Source organism: Rhinopithecus bieti, unplaced genomic scaffold, assembly GCF_001698545.2.
Source record: "Rhinopithecus bieti isolate Rb0 unplaced genomic scaffold, ASM169854v2 scaffold_5750, whole genome shotgun sequence".
NCBI lineage: Eukaryota > Metazoa > Chordata > Mammalia > Primates > Cercopithecidae > Rhinopithecus > Rhinopithecus bieti.
The window spans coordinates 1,891,664-1,912,939 of record NW_016805082.1 but is presented as its reverse complement, the minus strand read 5'-3'; the positions used below and the strand labels follow the sequence as shown (position 1 = coordinate 1,912,939).

Here is a 21,276-nt window from a genome sequence, read left to right as displayed (position 1 = left end):
AGAGCGAGACTCCATCTCAAAAATAAATAAATAAATAAATAAATAAATAAATAAATAAATAAATAAATAAAAAAAATAAGATACAGTCATTCTGCCTACCGTGACTCTTCAGGCCAGAGCCCCCAGCCAGTCCAGATGCAGGGGCATCTTACTATGGACTCTCTTTTCCGCCCTTCCAGAGGACTCCAGATCTAAGGTGTGTTTCAGGATCCTGCAGTGAGAGCCACAACATTTGACTCAATGCAGAAAGTGCCAAAGTCAAGCCTTCGTGTCCCCCTCTCCTTCTTGCTGTGTGCTCTGCAGAAGAGGGGATAAAATGCTCATCTGAGGTCCTGGCTGGCTGTCTCTGACCAGAAAGTCCCTGAGCCAATGAAGTGTTAATGCCTTTGCTCCTCCTCCCCCAATTCCTGCTCAGTTCACAGCTTTCCTGTCCTCTGAAATCCCTTCCTTGGTAGCCAATTGCACCATCTCTTTACCTCAAGTTCTGCCACCTTCTCCTGAGGCAATGGCTCACTTGCTTGGTTGGTTTCTGGGATGCTACGTGGGGGTGGCTGGGGAAGCTTGTGCCCAGACTGTCTCGGGAGCTCACACTGACGTTGACAATGCACTGCTTCCATTTGTAAATGCCGTGTGCTTTCCAGAATGCTTTTGAGGACCTTATTCCTATTTCATCCAAGCTTCAGACATACCGTTGTTCCCACCGTATTTAATTCAGTCTCTTCTCCCCTTTCCCGTGGTCACTTCCCCACCTGTGTGCACAGCCTGTGTTTACACGGCAGGTTTGCCGCAGCTACTCACTTTTCCAGGGTTACCATGCATATTCCCAGAATAATCTGCATTTCACCTATTTAGTTCACTGCAGAGTTCACTGCAGGGACTTAGCCAGTTCCATGGAGGAAAAGTCCCACAATTCTCCTAATCTCATAGTCATTAACAATGCCATTAAAACGATGGCATCATTTTTCCATAGACATACTCCTGGCTTTTATCACAGTGCCTGGCACGTAGAAGATATCCAATAAATATTTGCTAAATGAATGAATACATCAGTGAATGAGCGTTCTTTTGTGTGACAAATCTGTTTTATGGCACCATTGTGAGACAAGACATGTTAAAGAAATATCCAGAGTGACCTTCGCATGTTTTGAGGAGCACATAGTCTGGTCACCAAACACAAGTGTCCACAGCCTGCCCTCTCTAAGACCGTAACCACTCATAACGTGACTTTTTAAATTCAAATGAATTAAAGTTGACTAAAATTAAAAATTCAGTTCCTCAGTCACACCAGACACATTTCAAGTCCTCAATAACCTCACAAGGCGAGTTGCTTCTGCATTGCACGGTGCAGATTTTAGAACAGTGCCAGCATCACAGTCATCTCCCCTGGACCAAATCAGAGAATTCAACTTCTTTCTATGTAAATGAATAAGAAGTTTAGGTAAAGTTTTTTGTTTCTTGATCCTGATTTTAAGATTGATGCTGATGAGTATGCATTTGTTGGTTTCATGTAGAATCGCCAACATGTTTTACAGGCCATTCAGACTGATGTCATACCTGAGAGCATTTTTGGTTCATGATTAAAAGGAGCAAGAGGACCACAAGGTTCCCTGTGGACATTTTGCTCTCACAGTTTCCCAAGAGAGAAAGGTTTGAGAAGGTTGGCTCCATTGGCTTCATTGCCTTTGGGGTTCTCATGAACATCACCAACACATAATGAACAAGGGAGATCCCAATCACACAGAAAACCGAGTGGAAGTAGCAGTGCAAGAACTTGGAGCCATCTGGACATGGTGGCTCATGCTTGTAATCCTATCACTTTGGGAGGCCGAGGCAGGAGGACTGCCTGAAGCAAGGAATTCAAGACCAGACTAGGCAACTTAGTAAGACCCTGTCTCTACAAAAAATAAGGAATAAATAAATAAATTAGCTGGGCATGGTGGTGTCTGCCTGTAGTCCCAGCTACTTGGTACTTAGGAGGCTGAGATAGGAGGATCCCTTGGGCCCAAAAGTTTGAGGCTGCAGTGAGCCATGATCATGCTATTGCACTTCAGCCTGGGCAACATGGCAAGATCATGTCTCTAAAAAAAATAAAGAAAGAAAGAAAGAAAAAAAAGAACTTGGCAACTTGGCAGACTTTGACAATGGATCCTGAGGAAAATGGAACTGAACAGGACATAGAAGTTCAGAAATTTTTGAGGTTTGGGACATCTCAGGGCATGTACACCTGGTAGGCTAATTTTCCATTTCCCACAAGTTTTTATAATGTGGAGGATTGAGCCTCCCTGCCATGAATACACATGTCCTTGAGACAGACAGACAGGCATGGCTCTGTTGGGCAAGGTTGGCACCTCCAGCAGCTTCCAAGAGTAGAACACTAACTGCCCCTTATGGAGTAACTAAACTAGTCCCAAGCCCCTAGGAACTGTCAGTGGGTTTTAGCTGGGTTTTCTGCTCAGCTAGCTTTACTGAGCTTGACAAAGAAAACATCTCCATGTAAACCCACTGAAATGTTTTCTTTGGAGGACCACGGCAGGACTTGTTCACAAAATATCTACTTTTCCTGTAGATGGATGCCGGGAGACAGGAGACCCCTGTGCTGGACTGTCCAGGCTTAGCACTCCAGTTAAGCAGGATGTAGGCCAGCCCTGTGAGTGACTGTCTGCAGGGTAGCTGCCAACGGAGGGACCAGCTGTGCACCAGAGAGAGAGTCTGAGCTCCATGATGAGAGGATGCTTGGCTCCTCATGTAGAGACCAGGCTGTCCTCAGTTCCCCTGACTCCCTCTAGAAGGGAGAGCGAAGATGACAACCAAAGGGCCCGTGAAGCTCATGAACACCATGTTATGTGAGCTTACTCATAGAGAGGGTGGCCATATAATGCATCATCCAAAGCGGAATAATTTTGAGTGAAAGGAGGCGCTAGTAAGCATTTCCTGGAACAATAGCACAAAGTGGAACTGTTCCAGGCAAAGGTGCTGTAGAATCACTCCACTAAAAGATTTTAGGGTTGAAGCCCTGGAAGGGATCTTAAACAGATCATATAGCTCAGTCCTTTAATGTAATAGGTACATAAACAAGCCCAGAGAGATAGAGTGCCTTTTCTGTACCATGATTTGTGAATTATAATAAGATGATTACATTCAGGGAGGGCTGACTATGTGACAGGCATGAGTTAGAACACTATTATTATCGTTATTTTACCAAAAAGGAAACTGAGGCATGGAGAGATTAAAGAGCTTGTCCAAGATCACAAGACTGGCAAGTGGTAGATGCAGAATTCAGATCCTGACAGTCTGGCTCTGTGGGTAATATGTCAAAGACGACAGGACTGTACCTCTCACAAACCAGCAGAGTGGAGAGCCCCCTCGATCCTCACATCAAAACCCTGTGGGTGCTGTCATTGTGCCCATTTTATGGATAAGGGGACCAATTCACTCAGCTAGTAAGTGACAATCATGTCTACAGAAAAGCACAAAGAAAATTATCGTGGGGAATTTACAATCTAGTTGCAGAGCTAGAACATAAACCTATGAAAAACCACAATGGAAGGCAACGGTTAAATAAACATCAAAGCAATGTGACAAGGCAGTCTAACATAAAGTGCCCAGTTGGTGGTAGAGGTGGAACATACAACAGACTTCAGCAGAATGGAGGTTCCTATGCTGAGCTGGAGTGAGCAGGGAGGCTTCCTGGAGGAGGCGGAATTTGAGGTGTTCAACAGTTTAGTGAATGAATGAGATACGATTAGGCTGAGAAGACGGGGAGGCAATTATATGCAGGTGAAGCTGCATCTGTGTATTAAATGTACTTTAAATATGCCTCCAAAGGTTAAGAGTGCAGGCAAGAAAGAGGCAGGGGAGTCTTACATAACAAGAAGAAAAACTATTTGAAATAGGACATTAAAATGCAGGAGGCGGAGCAAGAAAGAGAAGGCATGGAAGCACGGGGCAGAACAATTGAAGGCGACAGAGGGAAAATGAACAGAGAACACAAAAGGAAAGGAGGAGCAGATTGAAACAGAGCACAGGAACTGGGCAGAGATGGCCCTGGCCGCCCAGCTCTCCCAGAAAATGGACCTCCCCAGGCCCCACCTCCCTCCATCACTCCCATCCACAAGGTTTCTGCCACATGTCGCTGCAACAATATGGTAACCATGTGCCCTGGGCCACAAAAGAACTAAACACCTTGGACAGAGCGGTTCATCCAGATGTGCTAGTTGGAAATACTGCACCCTCAGGACCTGCTTCCCGACTTGATGGGCCCGAGGTCACCAAGCATGGCTCCTCAGCCGTGAATCACGGAAAAGAAGCAGCCATTAAGAGCTACAAAGCGGATTCAGGGTCTCCCCCGTCCCCATGCCCTGAGAGGAAACGAAATAAAATGGATGCACGCCTCGTCTGTGCGTCGAGATGAAGCGGGGTTCTTTCCCGGCTTGTGTGCGTGAGGCAGGACATCCTTGCTTCGCGAGGCTGGTTTTGCCTTCGTCCCTCTGCCAGGCTGCTCCCTGGGTGTTGCTGGAAGGGAGTGAAGCCCCGCCATGTGCATGTTTCCTCGTGGGGTTCCTGTGATTGTGAGGGCCCCGGTTGCCATGGCAACTGCCACGTGAGGAAATTGTCAGAGAGGATCATAGCTCCTAGGAATAGGACCTCAAGTGGTTGTTTGGGGAAAGCGGTCAGTGGCTTCATGTTTAAATTTGAAGAAGAAACAGTCACCGGGTGTGGCTGCTTTAAAAAAAAATTAGACAAGCCTGGGGGGGAAGGCTTCACCAAAATTGCTCAAAGCATAAAGATAGAAGGAGTAGTCTGACTGGTGTGGACGTGTGGGCAGGGAGGGAGGGTCCCTGCATTTCCCGTCGGGCACTGAGGCTTTTATTTATTAACATAAGTCATTGCACACCTCTTTGGTGCCAGGAAGTGTGCAAGCAACTGGGGATGAAAACCAGGAATCAGACTGATGAGGTTCCTCTCTTCAGGGTGCCTAACTAGAATCTGTCCTTGAGATAAAGAATGGGAAAGTTCCCATGACCCCAGGAATGGAAGAGACACACAAGGGCACATGCCATCCACACTCCTTCCTCTCCTCAAGGCTTAGAAAAATTGCAGAACCTGCCGCCTCCAACCCTGGTGGACAAGTCTCTGTTTCTCTTGCGGGAGCCCATCCTTTAGGATCTGAATGTTCTGCCTCCCGCTTTCCCTTTGTCATGCAGAGTCCTCTCTTGTCCCTGCAGACCCAGATTGAGATCCTCTTGGTCTAGCTCCCATAAAGACCAGTCCTCAAGGGACATTCTCAGAAGCCTCTTTCTCAAGCTATAGGAAAGCTCCGGAACTCCATCCTGGCCCCCAGGCTACTCTTTCATCCCTGCAGTGGGCGAAATTCACTCCACAGGGAAGCACTGCAGTCACTTTCCACAGAGGCTCTTCTTCCAAACTTTCAGCTCTCTGTGGTCAGGGAAGTCTGTCCATTTATCATCACTAGAGAGCATGAAACTTTCAGTAGAGGATGGTTAAAAATGTCCAGGAGCTGGGAGATGAAGTAACTTGCCCAAAGTTGCACAGCCAATAAAGCTCCACATTGACCCAGCTGGTGGCCAGTGCCTTTTGTTAGAACAGACTTAAAGCAGCTGTCCATGAAGGGAAGAGAGCAGTGCGGTGGCTTGCTGCCTTTTGACCCCATCTGCAGCCAGGATGGCCATGGCTCCTCTGCAGGAAGAGGCTGCTCCCAGTGGGGTCCAGATCCTCACCCATCCTCAGGCGGCACCATCACTGGGATCAGAAAACCATTCTGCAGGTCAGGGACAACATTCACATCATGACAATCCGTGAGGCATGGGCTGCAGGGCAGCAGCCCCTTGTCTCAGAGCAGGGTTCTGGAGGAGCCACAGTGCCCATCACCTGCCCTTTCTTTGTCCCAGAGCAGAGGAGGGAGATGATGCATCTCAGCACAGCAGCACTTTATCCACCTGTGTGGCTGTGTTGCAGTATTTTTCATGACTGGTACAGCCACTCCAGTGAAATCTGGCAGAACAGAGTCCCAGGGAAAAGTATGTGGGACAGCACTTGTGCTGGTGCATCCAGGTGGCCTTCCCAGAAGCAGCCCTCCCTGCGGGTTCTCCCATGCCATCTGGGTTTGTCGTGGTGGTTGCTGGTTCTGTTTTTATCATCCCACCTTTGCTTCAGTGAGGCCTGTATTTAATCCTTCCCACCCATCAGGCTGGGTGGGAGAATACTGGCTCCGTCTTACAGAAGAGAACATCTAAGCTGCTTAATTGTAATAAGTCTCAACATCTCAGTCTGGCTTTGCCTTATCCCTTTGACACTGTGGGACCTACTTTAATGGTCAGGCCACACCCTACTTTATTCTCTGAGAGGAGCTTGGTCCCGGACGGTTAGTGTGAAGAATTACACCCAGTAAAGCACTGCCGACCCTTTTGTGGTTCCCACTGCCATCTAGAAAAATCCACTGGACAGTGGGCAGACCCAGTGTAAGGAAACAGAAAGTAAAACGCACTGTAAAATGTTTGCTTCGTGGAGTTCAGGTGAACGTTCTGTCTCCCATCCTGTGAGTTTCCATATTCAGCACTTTTTGCTTTTCAGCAGTAAAAGCATTCTCTGTGGGAGGAGAATTTAACTTTGATCTTTAGAGATGCCCTTTAAATGTGGTTATGGTCAAAAAAGTGACTGTGAACACTCAAAGTCAACAGGCAAAGGTAAATACCACGGGAGACCTGGAGCAGCACTGAACAGGAGGCCCGTGAGGCACAGAAGGCCATGGCTCTGGATTCTGTTACAGGGCACAGTCCTGGGAGGAGGCAGAGATCCTCTTCTTCGAGCTCACTTAGGTTCATACCCTTCATTTGTAAAACGCCGTTAAATAAAGTACTGTCGTCTGCAAATAATTCCAATTGCATCTTCTAGGAATTCTTCTCTGCGTCATCCACTGCTGAGCCCCCTCCCCAGGAAGTGGAATTTTAAGTGAAAGGGGAAAGGCACTTGGGAGGGGGAATGATGTTCAACAAGACTCCTTGAAAAGTCAGCCGGGGGCCAGACGTGGTGGCTCACACCTGTAATCCCAGCACTTTGGGAGGCCGAGGTGGGTGGCTCACCTGAGGTCAGGAGTTCGAGACCAACCTGACCAACATGGTGAAACCCCCGTCTCTACTAAAGATACAAAAATTAGGTGGGCGTGGTGGGCGGGGGGTGTCTGTAATCCCAGCTACTTGGGAGGCTGGGGCAGGAGAATCGCTTGAACCCGGGAGGCAGAGGTTGCAGTGAGTCAAGATTGCACCATTGCACTCCAGCCTGGGCAACAAGAATGAAACTCCATCTCAGAAAAAAAAAAAAAGAAAAGAAAGAAAGAAAAAGAAAGAAAGAAAAGAAACATCCACTGGGCCCTCTGAGGCTCTGTGGCAGATTTGGCTGTGTGCTACGGCCTAAAATTGGAGATGGCAAAGTGGAAACGGTTTAGGGGAAGAGTAGAAGCTTTGCAGTCAAGCCAGCAGCCTGGAGACTCACTAGGTGAGGGCCGGAGGCAAGGAGCAAACTTCTTTAAGCCTCAATTTTCTTTTCAATTATATAAGGATCCTAACTCATATTTTAAGAGGTTAAATGAGGTGTTAATAGTAAAAGCTCCTTGGAAACTTCATGTCACTAAATAATACATATTCTATTTGATTGTTCTCATTTTAAAAAGTGGTCCTTGTTTGGCTTTTGTCTGTTGTTTATTTTGATTTTGTTGTTTGGAGATAATTCCACTATGTGTCTATCAGAGGACTTAGACTTTAATGCTGAGATCGATTTCCCCTCACTGTGTGAACCTAGAAAGTTATGCTCTGTGCCTCAGTTTCCCCGCCTGCTCAGTCATGGTGCTGATTCCTGCCAGCCAGTGTCGATAACCACAGTGAAAGGATACTCAGACAGTCACCTCTACAGCCTTTGAATATGGGTTTTCGGTTGCTGAGTAAAATGCTCGGAGATGTTCCGGTTACTATGGCTGCATAAGAAATTACCCCGAAACCTAGTGGCATAAACCAATTATTAGGCTCGTGAGTTTTGTTATCCTTCACTGAAGGCTCATCACTCTCAAGTCTGGAGGCTGATGTTGTGGTTGGCTGTGGCCTCAGTTCCTCTCCTGTGGGCCTCTCCATACAGTTTCTCAGTTTGGGCTAATTTGAGCTTCCTCACAGTATGGTGGTGATTTCCATGGACTAGAGGCCCAAGAGAGAACAAGAAGCAGGTGGAAGTCATAATACCTTTATCACCTTGTCCCGGAAGTCATGCAAGGCCATTTCTTGAAGCAATCATAAAGTTCCATCTGGGTTCAAGGGGGGAGAAAATAAGCTCCACCTTTTGATGGGAAGAGAGAGGCAAAGATCCAAAATATTCTGGTCATTTTGAGAAAATGCGACTGTGCCCCATGCAAAGGAGTTTTCAGTTAATGCTTTTTTGGTGACTGACTGTTTCCCACCTTCCTCCTTATCCAACTTGCCATAAAATTTACCTCCTCTTCCCTTTCATTCCCTGCCCTCTATGCAGTGGAAATAAGGAGCAAGAAATGGGTGAATGTAGGGGGGAGAGAGAAGCAAAAGTGTTGGCCTTGCTAACAGCAGCCACCTACTCTTGACACTTCAGATTAGACTTGGAGTGACCCCAACCCAGGCTGATCACCCCCACTGCTGCAGAGCCTGCTGGGTTCCCAAAGCAGAGAACACAGAGGGCTTTGCACCTGTCTTGTTTACATTTCGTATTCTCTCCGACTGGCAGGAGAAGGGACTTCATGTCATTATGCAAAGAATGTAATAAAAAGCCAAAACTAGTGTGCTCCCTGTGGTGACCCTGGGTAAGGGATATGCCAGAGATTAGCGTCCCAGAGCCCTGCACCGGGAGCAGCTGAGTGGGCCCACTGAGCAGGGCAGCCACAGGGAACTTGGTCGGGTTGCTTTTGACATTCCTTTCACCGACCAACTCCAGCCAAGCCTCTCAGCCCCAGACAACTGTCCTTAGGAGATTCAGGGCAGGACAGGAGGAAAGAAATGGGAAGGACACAATGGGACATTGGTGCTTCTCAGGCCCTGTGTCTTGGGTCATTCTGTGTTAGAAATAAAACTCAGCCTACATATAAGGAAGAACAGAGAGAAAGGGTCTCCCACTCATGTCTACGTCTGGCGTTTTTCCTCCTCTAACTCCACTGGACTCATAACTGTGAAATATTTGTTCCTTCCACACATAGGACAATGGCAGAAATTTCTCTTATGTCTTCCCAAGTGAAATGGGGAGATCCTGAAGCCACCCTCTTCCTCTTTCCTTGCCCCTCTGGAGGCTTTTCCGTCTCGGCCTTTGCTAGGCTGTTTGGAGATGCAGTTGTTTGCTCATCGTTCATATCGGCCAGGCCATCGTGCGGCTGTGCTCTGACCACATCCCCATCACTCAACTGATGTGCACATGAAAAGTAACATTTGACTTAATCTAAGGAAAACAAACGTTGGAAGACACATTTGTGAGTATAAAAAGAAAAGATACATACAGGCACATATATGTGACAAATTCCAAAATAAGTGAAGTTTTAAAATTCATGAATGCACAGATGTACCCACACCATTCTTCTGATATTCACTGAGTATGTGGTGTATGAACAACAGTATAAACAGGTGCTGGCCACCTACAGTTTTCATTATCTCACAACAGATGCCTCCTCTCCTCATTCACAGGGCTATTCAGGCTGTACAACAGAGCCTTATCTATGCCACCTAGAGGCCTGGACTCAGAAGCCAGAAACAGGCAGAGGGCTGAGCCTGCAATGGAACGACAGCCATGGTTTTAAAGGAAGAGTGGACATGCAGATTAGTGAAATCGGCTCTGTTCTGTAGGAGCCCATGGGATTTGCATTTCAGACTCTATCATCACCAAATCTACTTACTAGAAATTTAGGCAACTAATCTTTTAAACAATCAACATGCGGAGAAGTAGGTATCGCTCTGGCTTTATCTGAACTCCCTCTTGACCCATCTCCAACCCAGTGGTTCTCACGCCATTTCTCAGCATTGGCCTTCATTAAAAATTTTTTTTAATTTTTTTTTTTTTTTTTTTTTTGAGACACTGTCTTACTCTTGTTGCCCACGCTGGATGGTACGATCATGGCTCACTGCAGCCTCCACCTCCTGGGCTCAGGTGATCCTCCCACCTCAGTTTTCCAAGTAGCCAGGACCACAGGCACACCACCACACCTGTTTTCTTATTTTTTGTAGGCAAAGAGTTACGCTATGTTACCCAGGCTGGTCTTGAATGCCTGGGCTCAAGCACTCCACCTGCTTTAGCCTCCCAAAGTGCTGGGATTATGGGCATGAGCCACTGTGCCCAGCTTTTTAAACAATTTTTTTCTTTTTTTTCTTTTGGGACTGAGTCTCACTCTGTTGCCCAAGCCAGAGTGCAGTGCCGCTATCTCGGCTCACTGCAACCTCCGCCTCCTGGGTTCAGTCAATTCTCCTGCCTCTGCCTCCTGAGTAGCTGGGATTACAGGCACCCGCCACCACGCCTGGCTAAGGTTTGTATTTTTAGTAGAAACAGGGTTTCACCATGTTGGCCAGGCTGGTCTCGAATTCCTGGCCTCAGATGATCTTCCCACCTCAGTCTTCCAAAATGCTGGGATTACAGGCGTGGCCACATTTTAAAAATGCGCCTGGCCACATTTTTAAGTATTTACTTTGCTCCAAGAAGTTTAGGTGCTTGATTTAGGTACTTTACTCATATTTTCTCATTTTATCTTTATCCAGAATTGCCAGGTTAGGTACTGATATTATCTCCAACCTACAGATGAGGAAATGAAGTTCATAAAAGTTGTACTAGATGCAGAATGAGCAGCAGATGAAGCTTGTATAGAAACGCAAATCTCTCTGACTCAAGATTGTGCTCTAAGTTACAATAAACACCAGAGTTACCCTCGAAGAGCTTATGGTCTAATTGAGAGGACAGAAAATTCACAAGAAAGAACCTGTAAAGAGCTGTGGTTATGTACTTAGGCTGTAGACCTGAATTTGGATCCCACATCACACTCATTTTCTGTGCGACTGAGCAAGTTATTTCACTTTTCTGAATATCCATTTTCTCATCTGAAAAAATTAGAGTACATCCCTCATAGAATTGCTGGGAGGATTAAATTAGGTTACTCATGTAAACAGTGTTTTATACTTAATAAGTGCTGTGATTATTACTACTTGTATCTGTTGCCTGTAATGACGACAGAGGGTGTATTATATCATGTACTAAAGGCACCTTGCCCAAACTGGAGGAGAAAAAGCGTCCTACCGAGACAAGTGCATTGTCGGTAGCATGCCCCCGCTGGATCCAGGACCAGGAGGAGGTCGTGGAAAGGAAGCATTTCTATCCGCAAATGTGAGTGATCTGCTATAGCTCAGATGCTACCCCAAGCAGCTCGCCTTGCCAGAGGTCTCTAGTAAAGGGGCATCATTGGGTACAAATGTGCTGGGACACTTTCCTGCCTGGAGCAAGGGACCCTATGCTACTCTCTGGATCTAGGACTCAGTGACTGAGAGGTCAGAGCCTCCGGACCCACAGACCTAGCCTTTCCAGCGTTCTGAAAAGGAAAGTGCTTCTCAGAAGCCAATGACTAAGCCAGCCCAGGGGTTCCTTTTATGGTGACAACTGTTGGGTCAAGAAGGAACCCCAGAACGGAGCCCCACACAGGCCTAGGAGCCCACGCCTCCTGTCTTTCTCACTCGGAAGTCAATTTTACACAGCATGGTCTAAAGCCCCATGGAGCCCACAAGTCTTTTAAATAATAACTAACTTCTCTTCCCTTGAATAAAATCATCAGCAACAATAGGAGAAGCAAAGTCATTAAAAACGGAAGGAACGTAGTCCCTCTGAGGATGGCTGGTGAATTTGCATGCTGGTGTTCTTTCTACATCCAGCCTATCACCTCAGTTAAATACTTATTGATGATTTATCGGTGGAAAGTTCTTGAACGCTAGCAACATGCTCATTTTCTTGTAAGCTTTAAGTACAAGGAAGAGTTTTAAGTTTGAAAAGTTTTAAGAGTTTAAGTAAAGAGCTTTATAAGACACACATGAAATAGCAACAGCTCCTCATGTATAATAAGCTGCAAATAAGTGAAATTTCTCCAACTCAGCAGCTCCTCGTCTGCAGAAAGCAGCACCCACATCAAGTTGCCCAGACTCATTCCTCTTGTTTGCCTTCTCCGTCCCTACTCTGGTCTTCCTAAAGCAGTTTGCAGAAGGCTCCCTACTGCCAGTGGCATCATAAAAATGACAGTGTACTTGGCAAGGGCATGATCTTGGGGTGCTCCTAAAGCTATTGAACTGCAAAAGGGGGTGCCTTTTATTTGCAGAAGCAGCAAAAATGTTCTCCTCCCCAACTCTGCTTTTTCACTTGGGTCTCATGTCAGCTTGTTTGGGGCCTTATCTCCCCAAATCTTTTATTCCACTTAGTGGCCCTCACCTCCCTTCCCTTGCCCATATTAGCTTTTCAAATTCAGCCCAGTGAGTCAGACAGGGAACCCTTCTCCTTCATCTTCTCTCTCTTCACAGCCCCCATGATCTATCACTTCTTTTCTCCACATTGTAATGGGAAAAAAAAGTTTTTGGTCTAGCAATGATTGCAAATAGAAGGGGGATGTGTGTGTGTGTTTGTGTGTGTGTGTGTGCATGCATGCATAACCAAAGCGGTATTCTCACGAGCTGCTAACAGCTCACAGGAGTCAGAGGTCATCGTCAGAAAGGTTTCATGGAAACAAGAAGCTCTCAGGAAGACCTCACTTACCTTACACAATGGCACAGATAATTGTGCATCAGGGTGAAAGGCTAAAGAAAGGTTACTTGCAGCAAAAGGAACCACAAAATTAAGACACAGAAGCATACCTGAGTAGGGCTTGTCTAGTGGAGCAGTGAGAATAGTTAGAATTGGACAGAAATTGCAGCAAGAGGAAGTTGTGCAATGTAAGGGTGGTGGGTGGGACAAAGATGACCTTTGGAAGACAAGTGGCTGATAAGAGATTTGCTGTGGTCCATCTCTAGGGAGCTCTCTGAGGGTTTTAAGCAGATTGTGGCAGTATGACTGCGGTATTCACAACTTGCAAGGGAGCTGGATCCAGCCAGGGAGTGCGCGAGGTGTACTGAACAAGGGAAGAGCATGTCAATGGGTCATCAGGGAGGGAAGAATCTCAGAGAGAAATGCCCAGACTGGACAGTAGTGTGAGGTATTCGTGGTGAACCAGGACGCTCTCCTCCTACAACGTTGCCACTTGATTGGAGTTTCCTTGATTGTGAACTACATTCTTAAGGAAACTTCTATTCCAAAATGAGTTCAAACTGGTTTTGTGCCCTTTCTACACCTACACTCTATCTCATCACTTGTTTTTTCTAGCTGTGTACTACTCAATTCCTTAATAAGTCTCTCCTAGGTCTGCCTCCAGAACCACCAGCTTTGTGTTCCCTGTGTACTCTCTTTGCTGTAAGTCTTGATTTCGCCGTCTCCATGTCCCCTTGGACAGGACAATCCTGTGTTCACTGTTGCCTGGCCCACCCTCTTTGGATAATGATGAGAGGAACTTTTTGCCCGTCTATTGGAGCATCACTGTGTCCAGTCCTGCCTCCCGGGCTTATTTGCCTCTGATATTCCATCATCTTCTCCCCCAACCTAGAAGAGGGAAGGGAAAGAAATTATTTTACTGGAAACTCCAAGGTTCATGAATGATAAACTAAGAATGTAAGCCATTCTCTACAGCAGAAGATGCTACCTGATTCCTGAAATGTCATCTCTTTTTGTAGCAGGACTGTGGTGCATGTTCTTCACCCTTATCACCAAAAGACACTTAGGGGTCATAGGTGGCAATGTGTCCTCTGCTTCCAGTGTGGAACTCAAGGAATTTCATGGAGTCAGGGCCAGCTGTCTGAAAGGTTGCAATGTCACCCTTTTCAGCTTGGAACCATAATTCCTTGTGCCCAGATAACAGTCCAAAATTTAGGATACGAAGCCAAAGCTGATCTCTAGCTGAAATCAAGGGTGGATATGATAACCAAGAAACAAACGGTTCTGACAAGCACAGCTTTACTCTGAGCATGACTCAAGGGCATCTGGTAGAAAATGAAGAAGGATCTCAGCAGATATTAGGTCTAGGGAGATCCCCTTGGTTGGAGGATGTGTTTTAATATTGTGTGGGCAGCTCTGCTTTGAATGCATCTCTGGATGCACCTACACTCCAAAGCCTTCTGGTGCAAAAGCAGGACTCATAGAGCATATTCCAGGATTTTTTTCCCTGATCCCAGCTGAAAACAGCCATAAAAGAGCCTCCCTTTTTAAATTATGGCTGTGTGTCTGCTGGGGTGGAGAATGGCCCTGGGAGAGAAGAGAAAGCCCATGGAGCAGGTTGTAATTCTACAGGCATATGAAGAGCATTCATTCTGAAGAAGACATTCAATTCAGGAATGTGAATCACACAAGGAAAGTAGACAAATCCCAGCTTTAACAAGTGCTGTTCACCTATCACTACCTTTTCAAGTAAAGATGGTGTATCTATTTGCTAGGGTTTCCATACCACATACCAGGGGTGAGTGGTTTAAGCAAAAGAAATTTATTTGCTCAGAGTTCTGGAGGCTGGAAGTCCAAGATCAGGGTGCCAGCAGGGTTGGTTTTCCTCAGAGACCTCTCTCCTTGGCTTGCCAATGACTGCTGTGCCCTCACGTGGCAGCCCCTCTGTGCGTACCCTTCCCTGGGGGCTTTCTGTGTGTCCAAATTCTCTCTCCTTCTAAGAACACCAGCCATATTGGATTTGAGCCCACCCTATCAGCCTCATTTCACCTCACCCCCTTAAAGGTCCTATCTCTAAACACACTCACATTCTGAGTACTGCAGGTAAGGGCTCCGGCATATGAATTTTGTGAGGTCACAAGGCAGCCCCTAACAGGTTGCCTAAGAGAACCTTTGTTTGAATGTTGATAATCATGATACCTAACATGTTCTGAGCATGACTTACTATGTGCCAGAGACTGTTCTAAGTACTTTGCATGTATTATCACACCTATTATTCACAATTATAGATTATATAATTATTGATTATAGAGATTATAGATCAATTATAGATGACTAACATCTTCTCTGAAGACTTACTTTGGTGTAATTATATGGCTGTAGTGAACACTATGCCCTGGTCCCTGACCTTGGATGCCTGTGATTCGATGTGACATGGAATAATGGAAGGCTGTTATCCTCATGTTTTGATTGGTAGCAGATCTCCGGAATGTGCAAGGTTTTTTAGTTGTTGTTGTTGTTGTTGTTGATGTTGTTGTTTTGAGACTGTTGCCCAGGCTGAATGCAATGGCACGATCATGGCTCCCTGCAGCCTCTACTTCCGGGGCTCAAGTGATCCTCCCACCTCAGCCTCCCAAGTAGCTGGGTACATGCCACCATATCTAGCTAATTTTTTCTTTCTTTTTCTTTCTTTCTTTCTTTCTTTCTTTCTTTCTTTTTTTTTTTTTTTTTTTTTTTTTTTTTGGTAGAAACAGAGTTTCGCCACATTTCCCAGGCTAGTCTAGAACTCCTGGACTCAATCGATTCTCCCACCTCAGCCTCCCAAAATGCTGGGATTACAGGCATGAGACACCATGCCTGACCAAGGCTTCTTTTCTTAATCCATGATCTCCCAGAGTCACATCCAAGTCAGTGATGGAATAATATGAGTGGGAGGACCCAACAGCCTCTTTCAGAGAGTCTTGCCCTGACTGGCACTTCACGTGTCTGAGATTCCTCTTTCGTCCTTTGGCTGACTGAGTCACCAACATTGAGATCTATAGGATGCACCAGCACCTCCTGGAGGGCCCTCAGCAAACCGCTGAGCATTTCTTACAAGCTACACCCCCAGACCAGATCTTCTCACTTAATCCACCTATCGACTCTGTGCTAAAGCTATTTTTATCCCTGTTACAAATAAGGAAACTGAAATTGGCCTGGCCACAGCCATGGGCTCCACCCTTCCGTTGTGTGACCTTGAGCAGCACACCTAGCCTCTCTGGGTGGATCTCACTGGCCTTGCCTGGAAAATAAATGCTGGATCTCATCTCTCCCCTCACTTCTGATGACTCCACTCAGCTCATAAGAGGCATTTCTGCTTATGCCTGGAAGAATCTAACATTCATACACCACCACAATGCTACATTCCATGCCAAGTCACCACTATTCTTGGCCTCCCTATCTCCACCGTCCTTTTTGGGGATCCCAGACTACAGAATCAATAAATGAACCCACTTTCATGAATCCTCCATCCCCACTCCACTGCCCAAAGTCCCTCCTCACCCAGGTAACCTGTAAACACCCATCTGGTTTGCATAAGGGCAAATCTGCCCCCTGGAGTGTGAGTCAAACAGGAACTTCCAGACAAGCTGTCCTGGGGCAGCCCTGGGCCACCTTGCCAGCTCAAAGCAAGAGTGCCACTTGCTTGGGTGAAGAGTGACACTGGGCTTTCTGTCTCTTCTCTGGCCCTGCAGGAGGCTCTGTCGGTGGTGAGCGACGACCAGTCCCTCTTTGACTCAGCATACGGAGCGGCGGCCCATCTCCCCAAGGCCGACATGACTGCCTCGGGGAGTCCTGACTACGGGCAGCCCCACAAGATCAACCCCCTCCCACCGCAGCAGGAGTGGATCAATCAGCCAGTGAGGGTCAACGTCAAGCGGGAGTATGACCACATGAATGGATCCAGGTAAGCTCGCCAGGCCTATGCAGGACTGGAGGAAAGCGCAAAGTCACCAGATCTGCAGTAAGTGGCTTCTGGCACTTACGGTTTTTGCAGCAGATGGAGCTCTGGAGCTGAGCCAGGAAGCCTGTGTCAGTCTCTAGAGAGCTAAGGCAGAGAGGGCCACAGACTGAAGATGGGATGGAGTAGGGCCAGGAAGCCCCCCGGCTCTCTGGGGCCCATGCAGCCCTCAGAGGCCAGGTGAGAGTCAGACCCCAAGCACCTGTGCAGATGCTCATGGAACACTTATTTCTTGTTAATCCCAGGCCCAGGTCCAGTCCTGCTGGGGACAGCTTAGCAATAAGCTACTCTTCCCTGTCCCGTTGAAGATACTTAACCCCTCTGGGCGGGTCTCAGCAGAGCAAAGGTGACCAAACCATTCTTTAGTAAGAGTGGAGAAGGGATGTGGAAGGTAGACGCCTGTGGGGCTCACTGTGTCTGGGAGTGGGTAGGCACCTGGAAAGTGTGCATGAAGGAGGTACAGTACTGGGTCAGTTCAGGCTTTGCCTGTAGAAATGGAGACAGGAGGGTCCAGGGAGAGAAAATCACAGGGTCATGGAGGAGGACAGTGGACAGGCAGCCTCAGTTTCACGTCCTGCCTCTGCCCCTTGGGCAAGTCATCGAAACCCCTCAGAGCCCCAGCTTTCTCCTTTCTCAGGCAGGACTGGGATATTCACTTCCTCATGGCTCCTTACTCTAGCGTTACTCTGATGCTGCAGGGAAAGGACCCGGGATGGTGCCTGAGACACGTTAGGCAAGTGCTCTGTAGTGACAGTGATTGTTATGAGCAAAGACTTGAAAGACAGAGAACATCAGTCTCATTCACAAAATATGAGGTAATCTACTGGGCCAAAGGCACAAAGAGATGAAAATAAAAAGTAAGAGAGGGCCCTGAATGGCAGGCTGAAAACATGTGCCGTTTATTCCACAGCCAGAGGCTGACTTTGAGCACACGTGACATTTAACCTCATGAGAGCAGTGACTTAAGACTAGCAAGCTGACAATCTTTCTGCACAGAGGGTAGGATGGGAGAGTCAGAAAGACAAGTGAAGAAGTTTGTAAAATACCCCAGATAGGAAATAATGAAGTTCTGAACTCAGTGATGGTAGTGATTATGGAAACTGAAAGGACAGATGCATAAGGGAGATAGCAAAGAGATGATTAACAGGGCTTAGGTGAATAAAGTGTGAACGAAGGGGGGTACATGACAGGAAAGAACCAAAGGCGACTAAAGCCTGCACATTTTAAAGGCTGGTGCTGTGAGCAGCTGCAGAAAGGTGGCACAGGAAATGCTTTAGGATGGGATGTCAACGTTCTCTTTGAGATTCCTTGTGAGCAATCGGTAGAACATCCAGATAAAAATTCTACTAGGCTTTGGGAACTGAAGCTCAGATAATCTTTCAGGTCTGGAATTTAGGTTTGGGCATCATCTCTAAGGAGTTTGAACTGTGAAAGTGGATGAAGTCACCGAGGAAACCAGTCTGGATTGAAGGGAGAGAAGGGAATGAGCGTGGTTGGGAGGGAGAACTCCAGAGCAGCCCGTGGCCTCAGACCTGCCTGTGGGAACTCCCAGCCCTACCACATTTCAACCCCACTAACCAAAACCAGCGACTGGGATCTCAGCCACCTTTCCAGATCCTGGGATTTCAGGAAGGCTCAGAGGTTCTGAGCCCGCAGCCCCTCAGATAAGTCTCTCTCCAGAGGTAATTCTGATGGTGCCGGAGTTCCTAACAGTCGAAGGACATGGTGTGTTGAACATTTTCCCATATTATCTTACCACTTGTTCCCCACGACTGTTCTACAAAGTAGTTACTGTAACTTCATTGTTACACAGGAAGGCAAGTGGGGCTTTCAGGGGAGAGTGCTTTGTCTAAGGATTTAGGGGAGGCAAAGCTGGAGCCCGAACCCAGGCATGTGGTTCCAGCCCCATGTGCCATCCGTTAGGCACCTTTCTGCTCCCTCTGCTCGTGTGTCGTGCTTTTGCACCACTGCCTCATTCCTGTCAATGCCCACCCAGTGGGGAGGCCCATTCTATGATGCCTCCTAAATGGGGCCCTTCCACAAGGAGCTCCCAATGCTTGTTGAAGATCCAGATCCCACTGTTGGAGATTTTTTTTTTTTTTTTTTTTTGAGATAGAGTCTCACACTGTTGCCCAGGCTGGAGTGCAATGGCTCAGTCTTGACTCACTACAACCTCCGCCTCCCAGGTTCAAGCAATTCTCCTGCCTCAGTCTCCTGAATGTCTGGGATTACAGGCACATGGCACCACACCTGGCTAATTTTTGTATTTTCAGTAGAGACGGGGTTTTACTATGTTGGCCCGGCTGGTCTTGAACTCCTGACCTCGTGATCCGCCCGTCTCAGCCTCCCAAAGTGCTGGGATTGCAGGCGTGAGCCACTGCGCCCGGCTTTGTTGGAGATTCTCTGGCCTGTTGTAACCTGAATCTGCCCACTCCTTACCTCCACTGTCCCTGCCTGGTGCAAGCCAGCAGCACCTCTCCTAGGCTTCTGCAGGGGCATCCTGCTCTCCCCACTTCCTCCTGCCTTCCTGAAGTCTGTTCTCCGGACAGCAAGCAGCCAGAACCACGCTTTCCTCATTTGTAACCCTGTTGCTCAAAACTCTTTAATGGCTTATGACAAAATGCAAAGCCCTTACCATGGCCCCACCATCCCTCCGACATCCTCTCTACTGCCCCCTCCATCCCACTTCTTCCCTCCACGCCAGCATCATGAGACTCTAGCTGCTGCTCCTAGACCTCCTGCTTCAGAATCTCTTCCCCTGGACTCCTTCCTTCTGGAACATTCCTACTCCATCTAGTCATATGACTCTCTCCCTCACGAGTTTTGGGTTTCTCTACCTGAACCTCACCTTTTCAGAGGCCTCCCCTGGCCACCTGATTGAAACCAGTGCCTCCTCACTCTTTATTCTGTTTAGCGTGTCCTAGTTCTTATCACCTCCATCACTGACATGTGAGCAGGGCCTGAAACGGTAGGTGCTCAATAAATTGTCGTCAGATAAATAACTGAATGAACACATGGCTGAGCAGACTCAAAAGAGAAGGTGCTTGTTTAAGGTTAGGACACAGACCCAGGTCTGCTGACTCAGCCCCTGCAATGCTGAGCCTGCATTGATGCATGGGCTTCTGAGTTCCGCCTTCATGCTCACTGGAGACCCGGGGGTATTTGTGTCTCTGGTGGGAAGGAAGTATGCCGCTCACCACTCCCTCCCCTGCTCCCAGAGAATGCTCAAGCACTCCAGGATACTGATCCTGGGCCAAGAGGGCCCAAGGAAACTGATTTTCGGAACCCACTTGCCAGCTCATACCTGGCTCCAGTTACACCAAAAGCCAGCTGGAGAGGGCCTGTGTGAATATTCCAGTGAACAGACAGGATATTTCCCTGGCTTTGGCTACATAGAGCAGCAGCCTCTGCTTTCGAGTTGCTTGTCTTGACCCAGACCATCAGCAGGTAACAAAGTAGGTTCAGAAAGACTGATGTCTTCTCACCCACCCTAGGCAAGCAGAGATAATCCTGTGGACTCTCAGAGCCAAGCAGCTTAGGCACGGCTATCGCCAGCACACCACAAATATTCCCTAAGGGCTCACGTGAAAGCTGGACTAGTGGCTAGCAGGAAGCAAGGAGTTTTAGAAAAATGTCATTGCTTACAGTGGAACCATGTCAGACCCTGTCATTTAATTATGCAAAAAGCAATGACAGAATGAAATAAATGCCAGGCTCTTTAAATCTCTCATCCGGAACACCGTGCGTCTCCTATCCTCTGAGTATTACTGATAATGACAGTTTGTTACTTACATATGATTTGGTTGTTTGCAGTGGTCTAATTTGCCATAACACAAAAAGATAGGAGAGGATGTTGTAATGATTCTGAACTTCAGATGAGAAAACCAAGGCAGGGCATACAATTTGAGATCACTTGGCTCACGGGCTAGACCTGTGCTGTTCAATGCAGCAGCCACTAGCCACAGGTTGCTACTGAGCACTTGAAATACGGTTAGTTGAAAATTGAGATGTGCTCTAAATATAAGCCGCATACTAGATTTAGAAGACTTACTATGGAAAAAGTGTAAAGTATCCCATTGATTATTGATTATGCTGAAATGATCATCTTTTGGCTATATTGAGTTAACATCTTAATATACTTTAATATATTATTAAAATTCATTTCATCGTTTTGTTTTCTTTTAAAAATCTGCCTACTAATAAATTTAAAATTATGTAGCTTGGCTGGGCGTGGTGGCTCATACCTGTAATCCCAGCACTTTGGGAGGCTGAGGTGGGAGGATCACCTGAGGTCGGGAGTTCAAGACCAGCCTGGCCAACATGGTGAAACCCTGTCTCTACTGAAAATACAAAATTAGCTAGGCATGCCTGCAATCCCAGCTACTCGGGAGGCTGAGGCAGAAGAATTGCTTGAACCCGGGAGACAGAGGTTGCGGTGAGCCGAGATTGTGCCACTGGACTCCAGCCTGGGTAACAAGAGCGAAACACCATCTCATAAAAAA

At 47.1% G+C, this 21,276-nt stretch overlaps 1 protein-coding gene across 1 annotated transcript in view; it reads left to right on the top strand.

Moving 5' to 3' along the window:
- The window catches only part of FLI1 (Fli-1 proto-oncogene, ETS transcription factor), a 119,032-nt gene that overhangs the window by 48,137 nt on the left and 49,619 nt on the right, over positions 1–21,276 (top strand). The window contains exon 2 of the mRNA XM_017871181.1: positions 16,509–16,720. Coding sequence (XP_017726670.1) covers positions 16,509–16,720 — 212 coding nt within the window. The remainder of the gene's footprint in view (positions 1–16,508; positions 16,721–21,276) is intronic.